The sequence below is a fragment of the Rhagoletis pomonella genome, unplaced genomic scaffold, assembly GCF_013731165.1.
Source record: "Rhagoletis pomonella isolate Grant_MI unplaced genomic scaffold, Rhpom_1.0 Rhpom_scaffold_00007, whole genome shotgun sequence".
NCBI classification, from domain to species: Eukaryota; Metazoa; Arthropoda; class Insecta; order Diptera; family Tephritidae; genus Rhagoletis; species Rhagoletis pomonella.
The window spans coordinates 1913138-1939609 of NW_023458561.1; the positions used below are offsets into that span (position 1 = coordinate 1913138).

General features: G+C 39.9%; 1 protein-coding gene across 1 annotated transcript in view; it reads left to right on the plus strand.

Annotated features, from left to right (window-relative positions):
- LOC118743562 (obscurin) overlaps positions 1 to 26472 on the plus strand; it is a 434461-nt gene that overhangs the window by 257267 nt on the left and 150722 nt on the right. Inside the window, exon 18 of the mRNA XM_036476326.1 lies at positions 15359 to 15540. Coding sequence (XP_036332219.1) covers positions 15359 to 15540 — 182 coding nt within the window. The remainder of the gene's footprint in view (positions 1 to 15358; positions 15541 to 26472) is intronic.

Consider the following 26472-nt stretch of genomic DNA (forward strand, 5'->3'; position numbering starts at 1 on the left):
TTTTGTTCTCCAGATGCCACTATCCAATTTGTATGTAGAATCGCTCGCTGATTCCAAACATCAAGTTATTTTTTTTTGTTTACTGGGTTACTGAGCTACCTCTGCCGATGAAGAATAAAAATGAAAGTAAGTTTTCGTTCTTCCCTCCTACGCGTTTGGACGCTTTTGCGTCTTCCTCAGGGAGCCTGTGTTTTATTGAACAATAAATAAAAACAATAAACTGAATTATAATCACAACTGACAAACATATGTAAACTAAAAATCGTATGCATTTTTTTTTTTACTTACATTTTAAATTACAAATTCAATAATAATTAGCACAACACATCACAATTTTATAACTATTTAATCATGTTGCCTAACACGAACAAAAAATACGTTGGACTTACTTATATCCCGGGGCTAACAAATAATCAAGTACTAAGACGAATAATGAAAAATGAAAAGATAATATATGCGCACAGGACAACACACTAAGCAAAATATTTACAAGGACGAAAGACAAAATAGAAAGTAATGTCGTTTATGAAATAAAATGCATCCTCTCGGAAATGGTTCAAAAGTCATCAAATAAAAGCTGTGGAGTCAACAGCTGTGGAGTTTATGGTGGTTGGCTACCGTCCACAAATATATATAAATATGCACTCGGCATGGCTTTTTACAATGGCTAGTCTAAAAGTTCACTTTGCTGCACACCTTCCTTTTGGTCTACATGAAATTGCAAACACTGTTAATACATCCATTTTCTCATGTGCTTAAAATCGCACTTACCTAAAGGGCTACATGTCCAAAATTATTGCTACGTGTTCATAATTAATCAGTCTTTGTTTATTTATTGATTCCTGCAAAATTGGGCCACGTAATATTGAAATTAACACATTTTTCTGCATTGTTTACATATTTTTATATGTGTTTTGGCATTTCTCTCTCGCAATTGCACCAAGATGACGTCACGCAAAAATTACGCTCAAAAATCCTCTCTCATTGGCGCAATCTTGTATTCTATCATTCTTGTACATTCATAGTATATGTTTATCCGTACAAATCGCGTGCTGTGGTGTTGCTGTGTATTCAACATTTGAAAGCAGAGAGTGTCGGGATTCGAATTCCACTGCAGGCAACATACAAATTAAATCTTTTTTTGGTTTTTATCTTGATAATTCACTTCACGGATGCTTTTTCAGAACGAACGCGGTCATTTTAATAGGCGCGTAATTGAATTGAATATTTACCAACATACAGTACTTTCGTTGACGTTTATAGTAAGATCAATGACGTTACTGATTGATTTTAATATTTTTCCCCTCAGTGTAGGTTAACAGCTGAAGGTGCGAAGTTGAAAAGGTTTCTTAGTTTCAAGCACATTAATTCGTGGTCAACGGTGTCGAAAGCTTTTGAATAAATAGTCTAGGAGCATTAACAAAGTTTCATAATTTCTGTCAATGTTTTGCCTAATGTCCTCCGTAACTTTTAAGAGTGCTGTGGTACAACTCCTGTTAGTTCTAAAGCCAGATTGGTATGGGCTCAAGAAGGCATTTTTAGTTAGGAAGGGCTTAATTTGTTTGTTCATAATCCGCGCAAGAATCTTGGACAGAAAATGTAATATCGCAATTGGCCTACAATCGCCATTGGGCTTTTGGAAAGGGATGCTTTTAGCTACCTTCCAGCAGCTGGGAAAGGTGCTCGTAGTGAGAATTGTATTAAAGGCGTAAGTGATATAATTAAGAATTTTTGGTAGTAAGCACTTCAGAAATTTAGGATGGACGCCATCGTGGCCTACGGCGTTAGATTTTATTCTGAGAGTAGACATCACAAGCATCAACACATTTAAAACAGAAACCAGGCACGGAGTCACTCATACTAGCACTATAACGATCATAACAAATATTACTATTACTACAAGCTGACAATTGAATAAATTTCTCATTTAGTGCATTCACATATATAGATTCAGTAACCAATTTGTTTTTCTTGCCAATATCGATTTCGCGTATGCGCTTCCAAGTTTGTTTAGAGCCAACCGCAGTGCTAAATTGGTATGCATAGTACTTAGATTTTTGTAACTTGATGGCTCTGGTCACTTCTCTTTTAAGGAACTTATAGTCGTTATAGGTGATATCGGACCTGGATCGTTTCAATTTTTGAAATGCGCTATTGCGTCTCTCAATCAGCCATTTTATATCGATATTAAATCTAGCCCCATGCAGCTTAGTTACAAGTGGCACAAACTGATCAAAGAGAGCGCCAATGCGAGATTGAAGAAATGTGATCTGTTCCTCTGATGACGTCATGGCTTGAATAGCAATTGATTGCATACACAGCTAACTCGAGATAGTCATTATTAATGTGCATGAAGTCGCGATGAGGGTGTGTCATATGCGAATTTAATGTCGTAGGTAAGGTAAATCAGACCATGTTTAGAGAAATTGGACACAGACAGTTGATCATATAGAAGTATTTTGGACTTATCATTTACAAAGAAGACATGTGCTGCTGGTTCGTGTTATGTGCGTAGGTGTTGTAGAGTTAACAGGAAAAAGACCGAGGTTCTCCATTGAAGGTGAGAATTTAGTTTCAATAAGCAAATCATTATTAATGTCACCGGTTATGACAATATCGCTGTAGGCAAGGCTTAGGTTTTCAATAAAATCGACAAATTGTGAATATGGGATGCTACGATTTGGTCTATATACCAGCCAATAAGTATTTCGCCTGCTTTGGTCAATAATTCAATAAATAAATATTCAATAGAGTCTGAGGTATTCGATGTACACTTAAGGCAAGACCAGAGATAATTTTTAACGTATATAGCGACTCCACCACCATGCCCAATTCTATCTAAGCGATACAGTTTATAACCATTAACACAAAACAAATCGCCAACGTAACATGAAGAGAACCACGTTACGGGGACATATACGACATCAACATTGGAATATTCGAACACTTATCTGAATTCATCGATTTTAGGTTGCAGGTTTTGTGCATTGAGATGACATATCTTTAAGCTGTGCTTTTCCTTACCCAGTATCCGGATCAAGTGGCATGTGTTGTCTTTGGAACTATAGCGTTCGTCACCAATCATAAGTAATATGGTGTAGCAGCAAGCACTGCGCATCAGGAACGATAATAAAAATAAAATTATAGTTTGAAAAACTAAAACCTCGCTATTATAATTTCCATTCGTACTGTCATCAGGTATGTAACTTGAGAATAGAAATCGCTGCATCTTTTAGGCGCATCAATATTACATAGTTACATCCCGAGCTAATAAAAGGGAGGTAAAAAAGAGCATAACCCTCACAAATGATTGAGAAGGGGCAGAGAGTAGATAGAGAAAAATGTACAGTGAAATCACGGTTGCCATTTCCAATTTATTTTTCGGACCAAATGGTAAAACAAGGACCAATTTCTATTACATCGGAAAATTGAGTAGAGTTTATTCCTCTTTATCAAGAAAATATGCCAATTCAGTTTTTATAACATTTGAAATTGCATCCAAATTGAGTTACAATTGTATATTATTAACATTATATTATTTAAAGTTAAATTAAATTAAATTCAAATAAATTTTTAAATTTCGTTTTTATTTATGCTAAATCAATAAATTTACACTCAGCTGCTGCCGAACTGTGAGGCAGACTAAGGGCCAATTTCAAATGAATATTTAAACGGCACTTAAGTTTAATAGTGGATTGTTGTTTAAATGCCATTTAACTTTCGTTGGGTTTCAGATCAACTTTGTTTAAATATGCCAAACATTTGGCAGCACTGCTGCTTGTTCCTTGAAATTGTTGTTGCATTTGCTTGTTTGTTTACATTTTGTGCTGAACAGCTGATTGTTTTTTGGTGGGATTGATTAAACAATTTACCAATCTATCTTGGTTTTTTAGTACAAATACAGGGTTGCATATCTCATATTTAAATTGCCAATATTGGCCATTTAAGTGCAGATTAAATGTATGATCTGAAAATGAATAGTGGAAGTTAATCAACAATCTCTACTTAATTAGGCCATCTGAAATTGGGCCTAAAAATGTTATGAACTAAATCACACAATTCTCCAAAGGCCGCTTTACCCAATCCATTTTTAAACAAACTTACTTGATCCCAAAAACGTTCCATATTAGTACAGTTTTTGAAGTTACCTTCACTCAGCCGCAGTTGCGAAATTGAAATTCAATTATGGCTGCATCATTTACCAATGCAGGAAATTGGTCGAGTAGCGGCAAAATTGATACATCAGTATCAGAAAGAACTTTATGTGGTGTAATAATTTCAAGATGTTTAATATCTTTTCGATTGAAATCGAATATTATTTTCATGTGCTAAATGCTATGATCAGGCATGGGCAGAGAGTTAGCAGATGCTAAAAGAGCGTAAGCGTCGCGTGTACAGATACAAGCGAGCGCGGAGCGATGAGATCACGACAGCATGCAAAATTACCCTGCAGTACGGGGGAGCGACTACAGGACTGATGAATCGTGAATCGATAGCTACCAAGTAAACGCCGTCAATTACCGACCGACTACTTGCAGTGATTACTTTTACAAGGCAATGTCCTATTCGGTAGTCACCATTGGCTCTCTTTGCACTACCGGGAGTTACTAAAGTAGCCACTTGCGTGATTTATGGGCACCCTCTGTCGTAGTTTTTCGTTATTCTGCTTCCGACTGCACTACCACGGGTTAATAGAGTAGCTACTTATCTAGGAGTCGGTGCAGTAGCGGTTCAAAAGTAGCGATTGACTCCTGCAATACTGGACGGTAATTAGGCACACTAACACATTCTCACTTTTAGCTCATGTTTGTTTGTGGTAGTGCGTACCTCTGGCTATGATTAAAGTTTTGCTACCTTCCATATTTTTGCCAGCCACTTTAATATTGGTCACCGAGTAATTGAAATTAGCAAGAATTAGTTGCGTTCCCTAACTCGCAAGAAGTTGCAAGAATTTACGCGATTTTACCAGAAAGCGTTCCCGTACTCGGTTCTCTGTCTTCTTTTGCTTTATGACAGTTTTACAGGTTTTAACGCCGAAAAGTTGGGGAACGCAACTATTGTATTGACAAGGTGAGTTTACACTTTTAGCAGGTGTTGCCAATCGGCCAGGGCTGCCAACTATCTTTAGCTATGAGGTGCCATATTGAGGATAAAAAGTGGCAAAATGTGCCAAATAGAAAAATAAAAGTGCCAAAAAAGGTGCCATCCTTTTTAATCCTTCCCATTTGGGAACAAAATAAGAACTACATTTCTCAAGCAAGTGCAATGCCAAAATAAGATAAACCAGTTGAATAATATTTAGAAATTAGAAAATTTTAATTGAGAGAAAGAAGTACACGCAAAAGATTTCACAAAAATTTATTGAAATATTACTACTTTGGAAAAGTGTCATTTTGGCACTTTGTGCCAAATTGAAAAATTAAGTGCCATTTGATGTAAAATAGGGCCAAAAATGGCACGGTTTGAGCCAAGCTGGCAGCCCTGCAATCGGCCCTATGCTGAATATCGTCATCGTCGACGATCGTCAGCGCATCAGTAACATGGCTAGCAATATGCTGGTCCAACGAATAATGCCCCGTAATTAATCCCACTCAACAGACTTCTGAGAAGTCGAGAGGTTTGAAGAGGAGTCAAACTTTTACTTAATACCCTTTATCATCTGACCCTTACGTGACATCCATACTTCTCACCACCCACTCAAATCCATTCAAAAAGAGATAAGCAAATGACATTCGCTAAAATATTTCACATCAAAGTAGTAGATATGTATATATTTTAGGTTCAAATAATCGTCACTTTTACTGACGGTGACGATATTCAATTAAATAGAAAAAATGGAAAACGCGAAACTATTGCCTGAAGTGAAAAGGTGATAATAACCTAATCAAAGGCTTGTGAAATCTACCATTTTAAAAAGAATTGGACCAATGGACCAAACGAAAAGAAATGGACCAGATAAAGAGTAGAAACCGAAAAAAATTCACATAAAAACTTAAATAAGATTATAGTCATTCGCTGTCCGCAATAACTGCTTTAATGGCATCTGTGCTGAGCACCTTAACCTCGGCATCGTTGGGCCGCACACGAAAAAACAGCTGTCCCCTGAACGAACAAGGCAGATGTTAAGCGCCTTTGTCTCTTGAGCTGCGTACCAAACTGCAGTAAGTCACGAGTACATTTGGTGAGAGATTCGTTTATGTATATTCCCCCATCGGATTTACGCCCAATGACGCTAAGTTTCACCCCTCTTTTATTTGCTTTGAAGAATTAGGCAACCGCCGCTAACAGCAGGGAGCGATCATGGGGAGATATTAGTTTCACAATTAGTGGTGAAGTTTCGTTGTTGTCACGGAAACGAAAGGCCGCTTTATTAGGTGGTGTGTCATGCTGCATGACTTGGCAGAGTTGGTTAAAGACTTCCCCTACTTTTTCGTTTCGCGAATTAGAGTACCCCGAACGTGTACGTGGCGTAGCGTAGAAGTACGTAGAAAGATATCAAGTATGCTGTTGATAGAAAGAGAGAGAAGCAACGTCTACGTCACGGTCATGCGGTGGTGAGTTTTTGTTAACACGCAGATCCCATAAGATAGACCGTGTCAGCTGACACGTTCTCCATTTTTACGTCCGTGGGTAACTGCGCTTTGATGATGCCAGTTGTGACGCCGTTTCTCTCTATTTCATCTTCAAATGGGCACAGTTCATTGCGTGTGTTCATGATTTCCGCGCACTCGCGCTCGATTATCTCTACTTTGTGCTGAAATGCTTGCAGGTTACTATGCATACTCGCCAGCTCGGCAGTTACATCGCTAAGCTTCTTCATAATCTTGTCTGCGGATTCCTACACCGCCTCCCTTACCACATCCGTTACCATGCTCACAATTTTCGTTTGAAGCTGCGAAATCCAAGCAGCATCAGGCTTTGTAGGTGTCTTGGTTGGCGAAGGACCTACCTGGCGAACAGATTTGGTGCGAGGGCCCATGATAATGTAGTGCAGGTCTTAATACGACAATAGAGGGAGATGCGAAGAAAACAAGAAAACATACAGCTGCTAACTCCGACCGACCAGCCTATCGAGCAATGTAAACGACACAAGAAGCAACATTCCCACGACAGCCGGTTCTACGTACCGGAATGACTCGGGTTTTACCCGACCAAGGGCTGTTGTTTCGGCGATCTAACCCCGTTTAGGTCGGCGAAGTATCTCAGAAGTTGTTCGTCCATAGGGCTATATTCGCTACGTTTTCTCCTACTCAGGGCTGGCATCGAGTTAAACCCAGGGCCAGAAACCTACATCTGCTGTGTATGCCAGAGACGACTACACCACAACTCCACCTCTGTCAAGTGCATTGCTTGCGAGGGATGGAGTCACCTCAGAATCTGCTCTGGACTACGGACACATCGGCAGTGGACCACGTCTTTTGTGGCCCCCTGTTGCTCTAACAGAGCAGCCTCCACGGCTAACCCCAGTCCACCTGAGCAGTCCCACACAAACACCACAGCACAACAACATAACACAATAGACCACACCACAACGACTACAGACCACAGAACACAAGCAACCACACCACCACCCACACGCCGCCGCCAACAACTCCTGGTTCCTCCTACAATCTGCACGGTATGCCAGACCAGGATATTCCGTAGTGTGACATCAGTCAAGTGCAACACCTGCCTTGGCTGGTGCCACTTTAGGGCATGCTCAGGTCTGCGCCCCACGCGAGATTGGACGAGGAACTTCGACGGCCCGTTTGCGCCGCTCGGCCGCAGACCTCAACTGCGACGCCTTCCACCACCACCACAGGGCGGCCGCCACCTCAGCAGCGCACACAGCCAACTGCGGCACGACCACACACATCCCTCACACCCCGCATCCCCACACGTCTCCCTAACCACATGAAGCTCGTTCAATTTAACCGTAACGGGCTTCAGAGCAAGATCGAGGAGATAACCGTCTTCATGGGAAGGCATGGCATATTGATAGCTGCGGTCCAAGAGACGAAGTTGCACAGCAATTCCACATTGTTGAATTGTGCCGGGTACAACGTGCACCGTCGAGATCGCGAGCGGGATAATGGTCTAGGCTTAGCGTTCAGTACGCACCACTCCGTACAGTATCGTCTTATCGAAGCAGACATCGACCGCAGGGATACCACCCTAGAATATCAGGATATTGCTATCCGGTCAGGCGATGTTAAGCTAGAAATATTTAAAGTTTATATACCCCCTGTCACCTGCTGCCCGGCAGGGTATCACCCTGACATAGGTGCGCTCCTCAGAGGTGAAAACCGTATGGTAGTAGGCGACTTTAATGCGCACCACGATCTTTGGCACTCAAGCCTGTCAAACGATCGTAGGGGAACTGACTTGGCTGAGCGGATAGACGATTCGACATTCTGCACAATGAACGACGACGAACCCACCAGGATTATGGGCAGCTGCTGCAGCTCGCCAGACATAACAATAGTCAGCGCTGGTCTGATAAACAGCATATCATGGCGACCTATGCTGACTTTGGCATCAGATCACCTGCCCATAGTCATCTCGATCGATAAACCAACCGACTTTGCTTCCGCGGAGCACCGAACATATATCAAATTTTCTAAAGCTGATTGGAAAGCCTCCGCGGAATTTACTGAAAACACCTTCGCTGCTCTCCCACACCAACCGACGTCCACCTTGGTGAACGTACGGGCTGTCACCGCTGCTGCAGCTCGCTTCGTACCGGCAGGATGTATCACCGACGCACGCACAAATTTCCCTGCTGAAGCGGCTGCTCTAGCTGATGAGCGTTACAGCCTTCGTCAGGCCGATCCCGGAGATCCCCGTATCAGGGATCTCACCGCGGAGATTCGGCAACTAGTAAACGTACATAAGCGGAAGGAGTGGGAAGAGCATCTTAAGACCTGCAACTTCACCTCTGGTGTGAGTAAGCTTTGGTCAACCGTGAGGTCACTGTCCAATCCGACGAAGCACGACGACAGAGTCGAAATTTCTTTCGGCGACCATGCTTCGTCGGACCCGGAGCGATGCGCGAGCTATTTTAGCCGGCAGTTCATACTGCATCCTCCGGTGGACAAAGCCAAGCGTCGAGTGACCAGAGGGCTGCACAAACTGCTAACAACCTGTGCCCCCCTTGCTTTCACTTGCGGTGAAGTTCAGGTGGCCGTCCGGAAGGCGAAAGCCTCCAAAGCCATGGGTCCCGACGGAATATGCATGCAGATGCTGAAAAATTTGGGTCCTGCGGGGGTAGCGTACCTAACGGAGGTCCTCTATTTGTCCATGGCCACTCTCCTCATCCCCGATTTCTGGAAGGTGGGGAGAATGGTCCCACTGCTCAAACCGGGGAAACCTGCCAACATAGGAGATTCTTATCGTCCGATAACACTCCCTTCCCCGGTAGCGAAGACACTCGGGGCCTTGCTACTCCCGTATTTCACAAACCACTTGACCCCAGCGAAGCATCAGCATGGTTTCCGTAAGGTGCACAGTAAAACAACAGCACTTAACGCCATAAAAACGCAGATAGCTCGTGGCCTTAACCGTAAACGTCCCTGTGAGAGAACGATTCTAGTAGCGTTGGACCTGTCAAAGGCTTTCGACACTGTCAGCCATTCCACGCTACTAGAAGATATAGAGGCTTCCTCTCTCCCACAGAGGCTCAAATGGTGGTCGGCAAATTATCTAAGTGGTCGACACTCGTCGGTTATGTTTAGAGACAAATCGAGCAAACTTAGAAAATTAAACTGGCGGTTCCACAGGGTGGTGTCCTTTCCCCACTACTGTTTCTCGATTGTCTCTTACGCCGAATATTGCTCGATCATGGCGACTGGGAATTGATGACCTGTGTCCGAAAGTAAACGGATATCTCTCTGAACTTTCTCGCCTCTTCACTGCAAAGTGTCTAGCCCTCTCCCCTACGAAATCCTCTGCGACCTTGTTCACAACCAGTACGAAGGAGGTCAGGCTGCCGCTGGGAATTCACGTCGATGATACACCAATTCCGACGGTGAATAACCCCAAAATACCCGGAGTAACATTCGACAGCCTGCTCTCCTTCTCTGCGCACGCAACCGCTATTGTCAATAAAGTACAGAGCCGCAACAAGGTCCTCAAGTCGCTAGCCGGCAGTTCTTGGGCAAAGACAAAGAAACGTTACTGGCAACATACAAGGCAATAGCCCGGCCGGTTTTAAACTACGCAGCACCAGTGTGGTCGCCGGGGACTAGTAGGATGCAGTGGACGAAGCTACAGACGGTACAAAATACAGCACTTAGGACAGCGACCGGATGCCTCCTGATGTCACTAGAACACCACCTCCCAATTAGGGAGCACAACACGATGCTCTGCAAGCAGTTTCTTGTTGGGAGCCACAGATGTTCCCACCCAAATAGACAGCTGCTGAAGTCCAGAGGTTCATTAAGCAGCCTCTGGACCCGTTAGCTCACAGACAAGCCCTGAACGGCATTCACAGGGACGCAGTCTCGAGTTATGTAGACTCAAGACCTGTGAATGCCGTTCTAGGCACACAAACACCGGACATTGACGCGACGGAGCTCCATCTGCCTCGGGAGACCAGAACAACAATAGCCCAACTTCGCTCTGGCTACTGCAGCAGGCTAAATTCCTACCGAAGTAGGTTAAATGCGGATGTGCCGAAGGAATGTCCGGCATGCGGAGAGACCCCTCACGACTCGAAACATCTCTTCGCATGCCCGGAAAACCCCACAACCCTAACGACGTCGTTCCTATGGACCGACCCCATAGAGGGGTTGTTGTAGCCGCTACAACAACAACAACAACAACAACAACAACAACAACAACACAAGAAGCAAGTGCTTAAGTGAGAGCACGGGTACAGCAACGACGACGACAGCAGTAGCCGAAAGTGAAAAATGTACGCAACCTACTTGTTGTTTTATTTATTTTGTTTACCTTTCTATTTGTTTAGTTTAGTTGGTTTGGATTAGTTGGTTTATTTTGTTGTAGCTTGCTCCTTTTTTCGCTTTTAGGTCAGTTTATTATGCAAAGCATTAAGTAGTTTAAATATGCGTTTGATCAGTTTTGATAACACAAATATAACTCAATTATCGAAGCAGTTATGAAAATTTTTAGTTACATAGTATCTTCATACCAGGAACAGTTCCAGTACTCCACCAGGACCATTTCCAGAGATATTCAATATGAAAAATTCGGTTTTTGTATGAGGTGCCACGCCCCTTTCCAATAACTCCAATTTCTCTCCATGAGTATGTGATTGATTTCATATATTTCCGTACCAAGTTCAAAAATTTTACCATGAACGCATCCAGAGTATAAATAAGCAAATGGGAAATAAGGCAAAATTTGTTTTATTTCCAACCTTTGTTGGAAATAAAGCAGAACTCGGATTTTGGTATTATTTCCCATTTAAAAGTGAAATAAAGCAAATTTTGCGTTATTGCCGTTTGTGTTATTTCACCATATTTTCTTAACAGCGGTCGCGCCTCGGCAGGCAATGGCAAACCTCCGAGTATATTTTTTGCTATAAAAAACAGCTTCTCATAAAAATACAATCGCCGTTCGGAGTCGGCGTAAAACTGTACGTCCCTCCCCTTTGTGTGACAACTTCAAGGCGCACGCCACAAATCGGAGGAGAAGCTCAGCCAAACACTAACATACATATGTGTAAGCGCCAATCTATTGTGTTTTTATTATTATTATTATGTACACATACATATGTATATTTTAAACAAACTTTTTTTTGCTGAGAACTTCTTAAAATTCCAAAAACCGAAGGCCAACTTGAATTTAAAGAACCAACACTGAAAATAAATAATAAAGGAGCACAAATTTCTATGTAAAGCAAAACTCTCGGGAAAATTTTAGAATGGTAACCCCCGAGTACGGAATTAAGGGAAAAAGAGGGGGGGGGTTGGGGGGGGGTAGAGGGGGTTCTAAAGTAAACGTAAACGTAAAGTTTTAAAGCGCGCAACCGCATACTTTTTAAGTAATTTGTTATTGAAGTTTGTAATTTTCACCAACTTGTATGGGACTATTTCACAATATATAATGTACTTTCCACTAAATTTACAGGTTATTTGCCCTCAATATATGCGCATATCTTGAAAACCAAGAATGGAAAGCAAGACCAAAAGAAAGTTAGATTAAAAGGAAAATACGATAAGGTTCTTTTGTTCAGATAAAAATAAATAGTAGGGGGATTGGGGTCATATTCCCCCATAAAATACTGAAACACATTTTTAAGGCTTATATGTATATTTTATTGCGTCAATAAGTTTGAGGAAAGGGTCCTCATGCTTACGAGCAATTGTTTTGCGCCGCAGATATTCTATAATTTTATCCGCAAAATTATGAGGATTATTATAGTTGTCTCTGTTAAAAAATCTTTTAATCACACGCCATTGTGATTCGATCCTTTGAGTAGGCGTGCCGTCGTCTGCCACAAAGGGGTTATCCGGATCGCTGTGGTTTACTTTCCTGTGCTCATACCCGTGGTCCGCTAGGCAATCGTACGCCTTCCAAAATCGGTACAAATAATTGTACCCTCGGCCACATGTTTTTGAATGAGGGGTATGAGCACCTCAGCAGACCGGACATTTTCTGGGCAGACTTTCAACCTCAGATCGTCGTTGCCGTCCTCAACCATCCCTAAGACCCAATGGCCTTCCACTCTCCTGCCTAAAACAAAATATAAATTAAAGAATGTGTTTTTAAATAAATTTTTGGTACCTTTGTGGTATTTTCGCTTCCCGAACTTGCTCTCGTCGATCTGAACAATTTTACCGGGGCCCAAATTTTGCCTAACACCTCCTGCTGATCGACTTGATACAAAACAACTGCCTCACGACAGTAGTTGTACCAATCGCAGATGGTGGCGCTAGACAAAACGGTTCCCTCGGTAATACTTTCTTTTCGGACTTCAGCCTGGTTCCAGTGCGAAGCGTAGGCGTACATTACGTAAAAAATGTCTGGTAGTGGAACCACGTACCAGTGGCCCTAGAAACGCCCGATCTTGAACGGCAGCTCCCTTTGCGGCATTGAAAGCTGCCGACCGTGTTGTTACCCAATAGTGAAACCGTCATTGGGATTTTATGCGTACGGCATAATCTTCTGGTCAAAATTAGGCCCTGTGCCTCTGCGAAAGCGGAACATTTTTCACGCGTATCAAAAGTCTTTGATACCTTTAGAAGGCTCCACATTCCGCGTACTTCAGCGACGCACAGTACAGTCGCATTTCGTGGATGAACACCACGGCTAGTGGAGGGCGTATCGATATCTTTAAATAATACGATAAATATTTACCAGATGTATAAATATAAGCACTTAAAACTTTAAAAACATACCTGCTTGATCGTCAGTCATTTTAGTTTAAAATAAATAATAATATACAAAAATCAGAGCTCACAAACAACGCCAAAATAACGTTTGGAAAAGAATATAATACCAAAGCAGAGAAAGAAGCGTTACTCTGAATAAAACTAACAGTACAATCCACAGTGGTACCCACTAAAAGGGGTACCAAATCTCTGTGGAACAAAAACAACATAAATAATAATTTTTACTTGCGTCCACAGTATTTTAGCGTAGAATTTCTTTCTGCGTAAGCGGCCATCGGCCGCGCTTAGGGATTATAACCCTCACAACGTAGAATTCTCCTTTCTGTGTTGCCAAAGAAAAGGGGCCGAACACCTTTTGCATAGAACACCTTTCTGCGTAGGCGGCCTTCGGCCGCGCTTAGGGATTATAACCCTTACTACGTAGAATTCTCCTTTCTGTGTGACATAGCTGGGGCTACCGCCCCAGTGATGTAACCTTGGGAAAGGAAGAGGTAACTAGAATTCCCTTTCTGTGTGGTAAACCTGGGGCCGCCGCCCGAGTGATGTCTATTTTGGTTACGGTTACGGGCATAAAGGAAAGCCAACCGCACCTTTCTGCGTTGGCGGCCTTCGGGCGCAATTGGGGATTATAACCCTCACTACGTAGAACTCTCCTTTCTGTGTTGCCGGAAGAGGGGAATATGACCCCAAGCCCCCTACTATTTATTTTTATCTGGACAAAAGAACCTTATCGTATTTTCCTTTTAATCGTATATTCTTTTGGTCTTGCTTTCCACTCTTGATTTGTAGATATGGCAACACAGTCCTGCTGCCATTTGCACATATTCTGCATGTACTCTCATAAAATTAAACAACAATCAATTTTTGATAAAAAAGCTGTAATATACTTAAAGTATTTTTTTGTTTGAACGTGTACACTCTAACTGCGCATATATTGAGTGTAAATAACCTGTAAATTTAGTGGAAAGTGCATTATATATTGTGAAATAGTCCCATACAAGTTGGTGAAAATTACAAACTTTAATAACAAATTACTTAAAAAGTATAAGGTTGCGCGCTTTGAAACTTCATACAGGGAACTGTTAGACCCCCTCTACCACCCATATTTTCCTTAATGCTGTACTCCGGGGTTACCAATCTAAAGCCCACCCAAACTCGCTGGGAAGACAATAGCTTTGTTCGTCTATCAAGTAGAGAAACTTGCAAATTTCTGCACGAACGCAAATTTCCAGGAATTTGCAAGTGTTCCTGCCAGCTAGTGTCCGCGGTTGTATTTAAAACATAAGAAATTTGTATAGAATTTTTAAAAATTTTCAGAGGGGCAAAAAACAGGATCTAAATATATATTTCTTGCTAGTCCGGCTTTCTTCACCATACGTTTCAATTTCTTTGTCGTAGTAACTGTAGGGTTTCCTATATCGACTCTGGTTGAGATTGCATTCCGATAACGAATACATTTTTTTCAGCCGAGTACCTTTCAAATCATCGGAATTAATTAAATAAACAAGTATTTACTTACATTTTTCATTTTAAAGTCGCTCAAGTTTGTAAATTTTTAAATTTAACGAACTTGTTTGGCCAAAATATCGTCGACAAAAAATCCAACCAAGTGCCACAATCATATGTTTTTCCTAATTGCAAATTCTTGTTGGCAAAATTTTTTCCAACTTGAATTTGCAACTTCTCTCCAAGAACTAGTCTTTCTACTTGTGATTTATTTAAATAAAACAGTGAAATTCATTTGAAACACTTTAGCCGTTTCTAGCCGGTTTTTTTGCCAATTTAGCTGGTTGGTCCAAAAAGTTCTGGCAACACTGATTGTGATTAACAGAAAATATTTATGCCAGATAAGTTTATTTGGGTTTAGTGTGGTTCAGTAAAGAGCCACTGATCGTTTTGTATACATTCATGCATACATAAATTTGTACATATTAACTAAGTATAACTTCTATGTAAGTTTTTTAATTTTCTAATCAAATATGTGCAAACTTTTTTAATTTGTGTTATTTATAATCATGAAGGTTTAAAGATGGACAAGAAATTGAAGCTGACGCACGTGTAAAAATTTCACGAGATTCTTATCGCTCCGAGGATTATTTCTTGTCTCTTACAATTTGTCAACCAAAGGACGCTGGTACGTACGAAGTGAAGGCTTTAAACAGCATCGGGGAGAGCCAGTCGCAGTGCAAGGTGCTAATTTTGAGTAAGTACATATCTTATGCATAAATTGAACAAAAACTTCCTACACTTAATCTAACACCCAATACATACATATAAAATTTATACCACATTCCCCTCCAGATGAGCTAGTCACAAAAGATGATGTCGATGGAGAAAAAATACAAAGCGTGGAAAAAGAGGGTAACCAAAATACAGAATGTACAGTAGGTGGAAAAAACTAATTTTCTTAAAGAAGGCCAAACCAAAAGTCTTTTAGAGCTAGTTTTTTGCAAGTTATTACAAATGTACACGGCTCAACAAAATTTGGGCCAGTTTAATCTCGAAAAGGCCAACGACATCATCTTATAGTTCTTTTTTGTGCTGATTTCAAGTCCATTTGCAAACCTTTTCTGGCACGTCTAGTTTTTGAGAAAAAATTGTTGAAGTATCAAAAAATCAATAAAATGGTCATTTTCATAAATTAAAAATAGTAAATTTGGACGTAGTTTTTCCGAAGAATAAATCCGCGTGTTAATGAAAATACAATTCGTCTGATGAATTCTACCTCATGTCGATGAGTTGAGTAGAAATGCGTTAAAAAATCCCGGAAAATTCAAATTAACAGAGATTGACAGGAATTCTCTTGAAATCATTTATTCAATGAACAAAATTTTCATTTTCCGATTTTTTTTTCATTTATTTCTACTCAACTATTCGAAATGAAGTGGAATCTACCAGATGAATTGTATTTTCATTAAAACGCGTCTCTTTTTGCTTAGGGAAAACTACGTCCAAGTAATTCTTTTTTCTAATTTGCAAAATTTTTTACCTTGCCATTTTCCGATACTCCACAGTGTTTTCTCAAAAACTAGACGTGCTAGAAAAATTTCGTAGATGGAATGAAATCGGCATTAAAAAATTAATAAGATGAGGTCCGACCCGTTCTCGATAAAATTAGTCCAAAACTTGTTGAGCCGTGATGTTAAAAAGAAGAACCAACTTTAAGAAAATAAAACAAATGAACTAAAAATCGAAAAGTAAATTGTTAAAACTTAATTACCTACTCAAGGATTATCAATCTAAGCAAATGCTTGAAAAAGTTTATTTTGCATACTTTGGCAGTTGGGTTGGTTTTTGCATATGTTCGACTTACGTGCTTATTTTTGCATATTTGACAACATTTCATAAATTTTCGAAGAAAAAGCGAAACCAGGAGAATTCATGCATATTTCTTCTACCACCTTGCATGAATTCTCCTTTTTACAATGCATGCATACCCTGTCGGTATTTTCGTAGTCGACTACTAAAATAGCCAACTTTTGCCCAACTTATTACGGCTAACTTTTAATTGGTTAAAGTCATGCAGGGCTCAATCGAGAAAATATGTATGTATGTAAGTAAAATCGTTTCACAATTTTCACTTTCGACAAAAGAACTTGTGTTCAAAAACCAAAAATTTAAAACAATTGTGTACATTTATTGGCATTGTGTGTTTTAGCGTAAATCAACACAGTAAGACGGGATTTTTACATAGTAAAAAAGAAACAGAAAAAATTTCGATAAAAAAAAAAATATTTTTTCTCGGGTTCAAGACTATCCTATCTTTTAAGTTGGAACCAACAATACACACCCACAAAGTTTCATTGAAATCGATTAAGAATTTTCGGAGATTAGCGTAAACGAACGGGATTTTTATACCTTTCATGAGCATGACATGGTGTTATAACTTTGGTCCGATGTTTGTAAGTACCAGAATAAGAAGAGATAGACCCATTAAAATGTATACTTAAATGATCAGAACGGCGAGCTGAGTCGATTTAGCCATGTCCGTCTGTCTGTCTGTCCGTCTGTTTGTATGCAATCTAGTCTCTCAGTTTTGAGATATCATTTATCATATATCATTTGTATTAATCATTTGTCGGAACCGGAAGAATCGGACCACTATAACATATAGCTCCCATACAACTGATTGTTCATATATGAGATTTTACGTTATAACTTCTCCATTTATGCAGCTAGGAACATGAAATTTTGCAATACTTCCACCCATTATCAACAGAAAACTTAGAGTGAAAATTACAAAGATCGGGTCACTATAACCTATAGCTCTCATACAACTGATTGTTCAGATATACGATTTTTCGTCATAACTCCTCCATTTAAGTAGCTAGGCACATGAAATTTTGCACTGTTGTCACTCATTACACAGGCCGACATTTTTCAGTCCCTGGGATCAGCTTACACTTTTTCAATGGTTTCTGATGCGCTGAATCTTAATCCAGAATCAGTTTTGCTCGATTGGCTCAGGTTTTCGAGATATTTGAGCCTAAACATGCGAAACCCCCGACTTATTGCTATATTCGTCATGTATTTTCATCAAGAATAGTTCGTTTTTTTTAGAAAAATTAATAAACCAATCGAAGGTAAAATATTACCCCTTGATAATGCTGTTCAACTCAACGAGATATCTTGTTTTAAACCTGAGATATTGTCCATTGAAATTTATAAGTTTTGCGACATTACTTCTTTGCACAAATGCTTGAAAGATACAACAGGAAAAGAAACAGATTTGTGGTATATTTTTAGGCGTCTTTATTAACATAATGAACGTATGTGTATAAGTGCGCGTGCATAGAGAAAACTTATTTCGTTTAAGAATTTAACGAAGAAATGAAAGCATGAGAATTTCTATAGGAATTTCATTTGATATTCTACATATAATATACATGATATATATGTATATGATGTACATGATAATATACACATACATTCGTTATGTAAATAAAGACGCCTAAACGTATACCACAAATTTGTTTCTTTTCCTGTTGTATCTTTCAGCATTTGTGCAAAGAAGTAATGTCGCAAAACTCATAAACTGGTTGCTGTTTTTTATGGCAAAAAATATACTCGGAGGTTTGCCATTGCCTGCCGAGGGGCGACTGCTGTTAAGACAATATGGTGAATTAACACAACGGCAATAACGCAAAATTTGCTTTATTGCACTTTTAAATGGAAAATAATACCAAAATCTGAGTTTTGCTTTATTTCCAACAGTAAAATTAACAAAGATCGGGTCACTATAACCTGTTTATTGCCCCCATACAACTGAGTGCTCAGATATGGAGTTTTACTGTAAAACTCCTTTATTTGGACAGCTAAAACCGATAAATTTCGTAAGCTATTTTATAAATAATAATACAAAGTCTACTGAGAAAATCGTCAAAATGTATACTGTAGGAGCTTAACCTCTTATACCACTGATTGTTCAGATACCAGTCTTTGCGATATATCTCCTTTATGTAGGAAGCTAAACCCATTAAATTGTGTTACCGGTTTACGTACCGATCACACAGCAGTGAAAATCACTTATATTGGTGCTATATAAGGTATATCTTCCATACCTCTGATTGTGTAGATATGATTTTTTATATATGTATCTCCTCTATCTATGTCTGCTGTGAATATATAAATTTTTTCAAATGCAGTCATCTGTTAAAGTAAAATTTTCAGATGCTCATGAAAGGTATGAAGCCTTCGGCATAGCCGAAGACAGCGCTGCTCTTACTTGTTATGTATTAAGATAAGCACGTTGCGAGGAGCATAGAAAAAATTTCAATGAAAAAAAAAATTTCATGCAAATCGGTTAAGCGGTTTCGGAGATAAGCGTAAATTAACACAGTGACACGGGATTTTTATATATTAAGACAAGCCAATGCACGCTTGCATCGCGGCGCTTTATAAGAACTTCTTCGTTGGCCAATTCAAAAGAACGTTTAAGGGCAAAAACAGTCTGTAAAGTAAACAAATTTTTGTTTTAGTTGAATCCACTCACAGGCTAACCTTATATTCGCTGCTTCCATTTTGATACGCATGCCGTCGAGTTTGTTTTTATGCGTCACCCGAAATTGGCTTGCGTGCGTTTGCATTTGATTTCATTGGACGAAACGTCAAATCAAAATGTTACGCAGAACAAAAATTAGAAACTGTCTTAGCTTCATACGCACGCCGTTCAATTTCGGTTGGGCCTGTAGGCGTTCCTATATTGTATTAACAATATTTATTAAAAAGATATATTAACGTTTAAATTACGAATAAATGTCTACAATCTATGATTTAATTAAAATGCCTTTTTAAGTTGAAATTTCTGCATACCAGTCCGTCCGGATCCACAGTCGTCAGAAGAGAGAGCGAAGCGAACAAACGATAGGCGCAAGGTTGCATTTTAGCTTGCTTTAAAATAGCGCCTTTGGCGTTGCCACAATACTCCCCCCAGACTTCTACAGATAGTAGCGAGATGGAAGTCTGACCGTTCGCCCAACCATTGTCCTCTGTTCAGGGGTGTCTTGCGGCGTTGTTGTCGAATTGGTAGGTTGACTTTTTTGAAGATAATTCGCCTCGGCTGTTGGAACTGGAATAGATGTATCTTCAGATGGTTTATCTACGAATGCAGCTTTGATGCGGTCGATAGAAATCGTAACCGATTTGTCGTTTATCTTGATTACATATGTTTTAGCAATGCGTTTCTCAACTTCATACAGGCCATCATACGGTGGTGTTAGTGCCGGTTTCACAGCGTCTTTACGGACGAAAACGTGCGTAGGTGTTGCCAGCCCGGGTGCCATGAAAAGTTTCCGTTTAGCCTTGTGGGATGTGTCTGTGGGATGTAGCTCGTGCATGTTTTTAATCAACTCCTGGACGAATTCAGATTGTACTGCTTATGTGAGTGGCTCACACATGTCCCCTGGAAGTCTGAGTGATGTGCCATAATCTAGTTGAGCAGGGGTCGCCTTGATGTCCTCTTTGTACACTGATCGCAGGCGCAACAAGATAATCGGTAGTTGGTATGACCAATTTGAAGAATCACGGCACATAATCGCTGTCTTCAATGTTCTATGGAGCCTCGCTATCATCCCATTTCCTTGAGGGTGATACGCAGTTGTTCGCAAGTGTTGAATACCAAGCACACGGGATAATTCTCGAAAAAGTGTCGATACGAATTTCCGGCCTTGGTCCGTAGATATTCTGAGCGGTACCCCAAAATGTTTTAACCACCCGTTCAACAATGCTAAGGCGTTGATGTCCTCTAGTGGATTGCTTCTGGCCACCTGGAAAAACGATCTATTATAGTTAAGCAATACCTAAAACCATTCGATGGAGGTAGGGGGCCGATTTTTTGAAAAAAATGCTAGCGGTTGAAGTTCGTTTTCCACGATTTGGTGAATTACTGCCCCCATTGCGCTGTGTGCTAGGGGCGAAGCCTTTGCTAAATCTTCTTTGCACTTTTGAAAATGGTAAGTGGTGGTTTTGCTCCATTTTGTTAGTGTTTTGGCGTTTTTCTTGTTGCCTACTATCAGTGGGTTGAGATGTTGTTGGTGTTCTATAGCGCGTGGAATGAAACGTCTGTAAAAATTTAGAATGGCTAAAAATCGCTTCAGTTCATACGCGTGCTTTGGTAAAGGGAAATCGAGTACGTCCTCCACTTTTGCTGGTGTTGGGCCAATACCTTTAGAGGTAACGAAGTGACCCAAAAACTCAATTTGCTTTGCGCCGAAGACGCAATGCTCTTGTTCCGAATCTGACGAGACGAGAATGTCATCAACTTAGCAAAAACAAAATCAAGACAGCGGAGTGCTTCGTGCATGTACCTTTGAAAGGTCTGTGCTGCGTTTCGGAGGCCAAAGGGCATGCGCAGGAATTCATAAAGTCCGAACGGCGTAGTGACGGCAGTCTTAGGCACGTCTGCTTTAGCGACCGGTATTTGATAATACCCACGATATAAATCCATTTTTGAAAATATTGACTTACGGTGTAGGTAGCAGGTAAAATCCTGAATATGTGGTAGAGGGTAACGATCGGGTAGAGTTTGCGCGTTCAGGGCCCTGTAATCTCCGCAAGGGCGCCAGGTGTTATCGGGTTTTCGTACTATGTGTAGAGGCGAGGAGTAAGGGCTCTTGGATGGCTTGCAGACGCCCAATTTAATCAGGTATTGAAACTCACCTCTGATGGCTCGGTACTTCTCTGGTGTTAACCAAGGAGTGGTTTTGAAAATGTAGGTGGACCTTCCGTTTCAATGAAGGCTGAATGTTGTTGCTTATGCTACCTTCAAATGTTTTATTAATTTGAGTGATGTCTTTGAATTCGCTTAGTAATTCTGCGTCCTTGCTATTAATATCGTAGGTTGTGATTGCGTAATGTTCCACGTTAACTGCTTCTACGGCTCGACTTTTTAACTGCGTTTGGGCGTATATGATTTTGGAGTTGCGCATGTCTACTACGAGGTTAAATTTGCTTAAAAAATCGGCCCCAAGTATTTACCTGGTGTCAGCTGCGACGAAATCCCATTCAAAAGGTCTTCTTAGTCCCAAATTGAGAATTAATCGTGTAGTTCCAAACGTTTTGATTTGAGTGTTGTTGGCTGCGAACAATTTAGGTGTTGACTTATTTGGAGATTTACGACTTGTGCTGGGTGTGCTAACAATCAATATATCGATACCTGTATCGATCAAAAATCGTTTATTTGATTTGCGGTCGTAAATGAAAAGTCTATTGTTCAACATTGTGCTATATTAGCTGTGGCAGCGTGGGTTGGAGGTTGTATCAATGAACGTAGCTGCGGGCGCTGTTGACTTCCTCAGTTATTTGTCGTTTTGAAATTGCATGGTGCTTCGCATTTTTGTGCTTTATCTCCGAAACGTCTGTGGTACCAACAATTTTTTTGCTGCATAAATACCTTCTGATGAGTGACCTGTCTCACCATTACGGCTATGTGAGCGAGGCCTGCTGCTCCGGCGTCGCCTGTTGCTCAATTCGATTCTGGCGAGCGCTCACTCGATGCGGGACATTCTAGTTTCCATTGAAGAATTGTCATTTAGTTTGGTTGTTGGGGTAGTTTGCTCTTGTTGGCTATGAACTGTAACGGTGTTTGTCGAATTGGCTCGTAGAACATCTATTATTTCGTCGGCGATTGATGCCAGCTGCTCCAAAGTCATGTCGGTGTTCCCTTTGTCGATACCAGTTATCACTGCCTTTGCGGATACAGGAAGTTTCTGTAACCAAAAGTCTTTAATTAATTGTTTGTCGGTAGTCACGCCTGTGCCTGGTAGTTGCGTGAGCCTGTGACTTAGTTTGCTGTCACCTAGCTGGATACCCGACGTTAGCTGCTCGAGGCGCGCGATTGGCGATACTGTAAATTTATTTAAAATTGCTTGTCGTAATGTTTCGTACTTGTCCTTGTTTGGTGGGTTTCGTACTATGTCGTATGCTTGCTCGTGCAACCGTTCATCCATGTACATCACAGCTATGTTAAACTTTGTACTGTCTCGTTTTTCCTGGTTCAATTTCCCGAAGTTTTTTATTCGAAAAAATGCTTCTAGGCGGGTGTCGCGAGCGGCAAAGCTGTTAACGTCTGCGTTGTCAGTTATTTTGTTACCTGATGTGGTTGATGTATCCTTATTGTCAGGGGCGGCACCGTCCAGGTTTTCTTGGGTATTTGGCATTTCACGAAAATGGAAATTGGAATATGGTTTGTAATATGTAGGACCACCGCGATTAGTAGGCTGTTCGCGGATAATGCGACGTCGTAGTTGTAAATAGAGTAGTGCCGTGTCTCGTCAGTGGTGGCGGGTTGCGTTGTAAGCGCGTTTAATTGCTAGACACCAAAATAGACTTGCTGATGGGTCGTGTGACACGTTGCGAGGCTGTGGTTGTCCCAACCTACTCACTTGCAAGCACAGATTGGTGGATGTAACCTGATTTAGTTCCAGTACCAGCGCAGGGAGCACGTTTTTTTTTTGTCAAGTTGCGGGTTTGTGCTTCGCTACCATGTACTTCTGTTGCGAATGTTGTTCTGCTGGCGGGGTCACCAGTTTGTAGGCGTTCTTATATTGTGCTAACAATATTTATTAAAAAGATATATTAACGTTTAAATTACAAATAAATGTATAAAATCTATGATTTAATTAAAATTCCTTTTTAAGTTGAAATTTCTGCACACCAGTCCGTCCGGATCCCCAGTCGCCAGAAGAGAGAGCGAAGCGAACAAACGATAGGCGCAAGGTTGCATTTTAGCTTGTTATAAAATAGCGCCTTTGGCGTTGCCACAGGCCCACACAAGTTGCATGTGCATGAGAAATTTTTGACAATAAATTGGCGGCGTGCGTGGATATTAGGTTAGCCTGTAAAGTGCCGTATCCTCCTCTCATATAGGCGAATAATTTCGATGTCATAAGCTTTACCGATGGTCTTATTTCCACCTGTGAGATCTCTGCTAAGTAGTCGTAATCTTTTTGTATGATATTGCAACTAGTCCTTATAAGGATACTCAAGAGCACAGATATGCGTTTCCTGTTATAGGAGGGCAAAGATGCGCTTACACATTTTGCGGCCTTTCTATGCAACTTAACCCCATCCTTCATTTAGACATCTGAAAACTAAATTCGTATAACTTAAACATAGATCCAAAGCAGACCAAACACATGAGCTTCATTTTCAGCAAAACCATTGCTTATCATAAAATGAATACGTATTATGAATATCAGCCAGATTTTATAAAAGCTACGGATTTTGCAAATACCTCCACTATAGCGCCACCCAGCTGTCCATTTTTATCAAACAGGTACATAGCTCATATTTAAAATTTAAACGGAATCGATTAATAAATACGACTTTTATTAATAACTCTACTCCAGCGTCACCTAGCGAGTTTTCTAGTAGCATATAATAATGCAAGGTATAACCTCCGACAATTTGACTGAACTCTATCTAGTGGTTTTTGAGTTTAGTCCGAACAACGAAAACGGCTATCATTTAATGTATATAGATATGTAGAGAGGACAGTCTATAACGAAACTCATAAAAATCAAAGCTCCCAACTTTGTGCAAGATTTAAAAACAAAATTAAAAATTTAAAAAATTTTACCTTTTACTAAAAACTAAAAACAAAGTTACAATAGTTTAATGCGATTTAGAAATCTAAGGGAAAATGATTCTTTTTCGAATGATACCCGCCAGTTTACATAAATGTATATAGATGCAGCCTTTCCTATAACTACTTTCGCCATAAGTACAGTATTAATAACATATGTAGCTGTGTTAAATTTCAGGTCGTTATCATAATCTGTTCCTGAGATAAGCGGCATGAGTAGTTCAGTTTGTATGGAAGGTGCAACGCCTCCTTTTCCAATACCTGCCACATTTCGCCATAATGACTGTTTTGATAACGTATGTAGCTGTGTCGAATTTCAGGACCTTAGCGTAAGCGGTAAGCTATATGAGAAGTTCAATTTATATGGGAGGTGCCGCGCCCCCTTTTCAATGCCTACCAGTTTTCGCCATAAGTAGAGTATTTGTAATTTATGCATCCGTGCCGGTTAAGTTTCAGTTCCCAGCGTAATTCGTTTTGGAGCTATATTAATTTTTTACGTTATAGTTTGTATAAGAATTTTAGGAATACCCTGACCCCAGCGCCACCCACCGAGTAAATTTGTGGTCGGAATATTTACTTTTATGGTGCTGGCATATGTTCCAAATATGAACCAAATCGGTGCAGCCGTTTAGTAGATAGTTTACTGAAATACAATGTGGAGAAAATTATATGAAATTGTAAAACTTCGGCGTCTCTGATTTAATTTTTTGGCAGTCCCAACGAAGCGAAAAACCAAAAAAGGGCGATTGGTTCCGATTGAACACACTTCCTGAACACTATTCTTCATTATCTATTATGTACAGATAACGGCCTCTTACAATTTTATTATTCTCAAATACTTTCGATTGATACCCATATGACAACCTTTAGCTTATCTTATCAATTTAACTGAATTAAATTTTTCAAACAGTTTAATATCCGTATTTCAGTATTTCATTTATTTTACCAATTTAAATAAATACAAATTTTTTAAACTGGTGGCAACCACCCTAAATATAGTTTCGGCAATAAAATTTCCCAACCTCTTTAGTTTGATGCCAGTACTCCAATATTTAATCTATGTTACCATTTAAATTGATTAAAAGTTTTCAAACAGGTGGCAACCTTCCACAAAGTTATTTTCAGTTGTAAGCCTTTGTAAACCTCTTTCTTTTATAGATATATTACAATATTTACTATATCGTATCAATTAACTTAAACTGCAATTTTCAAACAGATGGCCACTCTCTAATTATTTTTTCTATATTGTAAGTTAGACCTCAAGCAATACATCGGTGAAAACCGCATACGAGGGATGCGCGTACAAACATACAGACAGACCGACAGACAGACACAAATTCTTAAAATTGTTGATTTGGCTTCTGTTGCTCTTATAAAGACCACCCATATTAATTTTTCTTTAATTTCTATAATGTATAGACATCGGCCTGTTCCAATTTTATTATAAGCATAGATTTCGTTTATTTTAACAATTTAATTCAATTAAAATTTTCAAACAGGTGGCACCTCTCCCCAAAAATATTTTTGGCAGTAAACTTTCCTAAATCTCTTCAGTTTGATCCCCATATTGCAATATTCAATTTATCTTATAAACTAAATTTAATTAAAATTTTCAAACAGGTGGCAACACTAAAGAAATATTTTCGGCTGTAGGCCTTCTTAAACTCCTTTCTTTTGACGCCCATATTGCATTATTAACATTTTCTTATCAATTTATTTAATCTAAAATTTTCAAACAGGTGGCACTCTATTTTTTTTTAAGTCGCTTACGTTAATTTGGAGATTTTTTCATGAGATATTGAAGAAAAGCTACGAAAAGTACCAAAAAACACTTTTTTGAAAAAATCCATCCATTGTCCGAAAATTTTAAAATAACGAAAAAAATGCGGAACAAATGCAGGACACTTGGAAAAAATCAGTACATTTTCAGGGTTTTCAGGTTTGAAAAATAGTACGGTCCTGCAAAAAACAGAACGGATGGTTACCGTAGCGATACTGCATCCCTAGTCGTAATGCAAATGCATGCACAATAAAAGTTTACTAAGAAGGAAA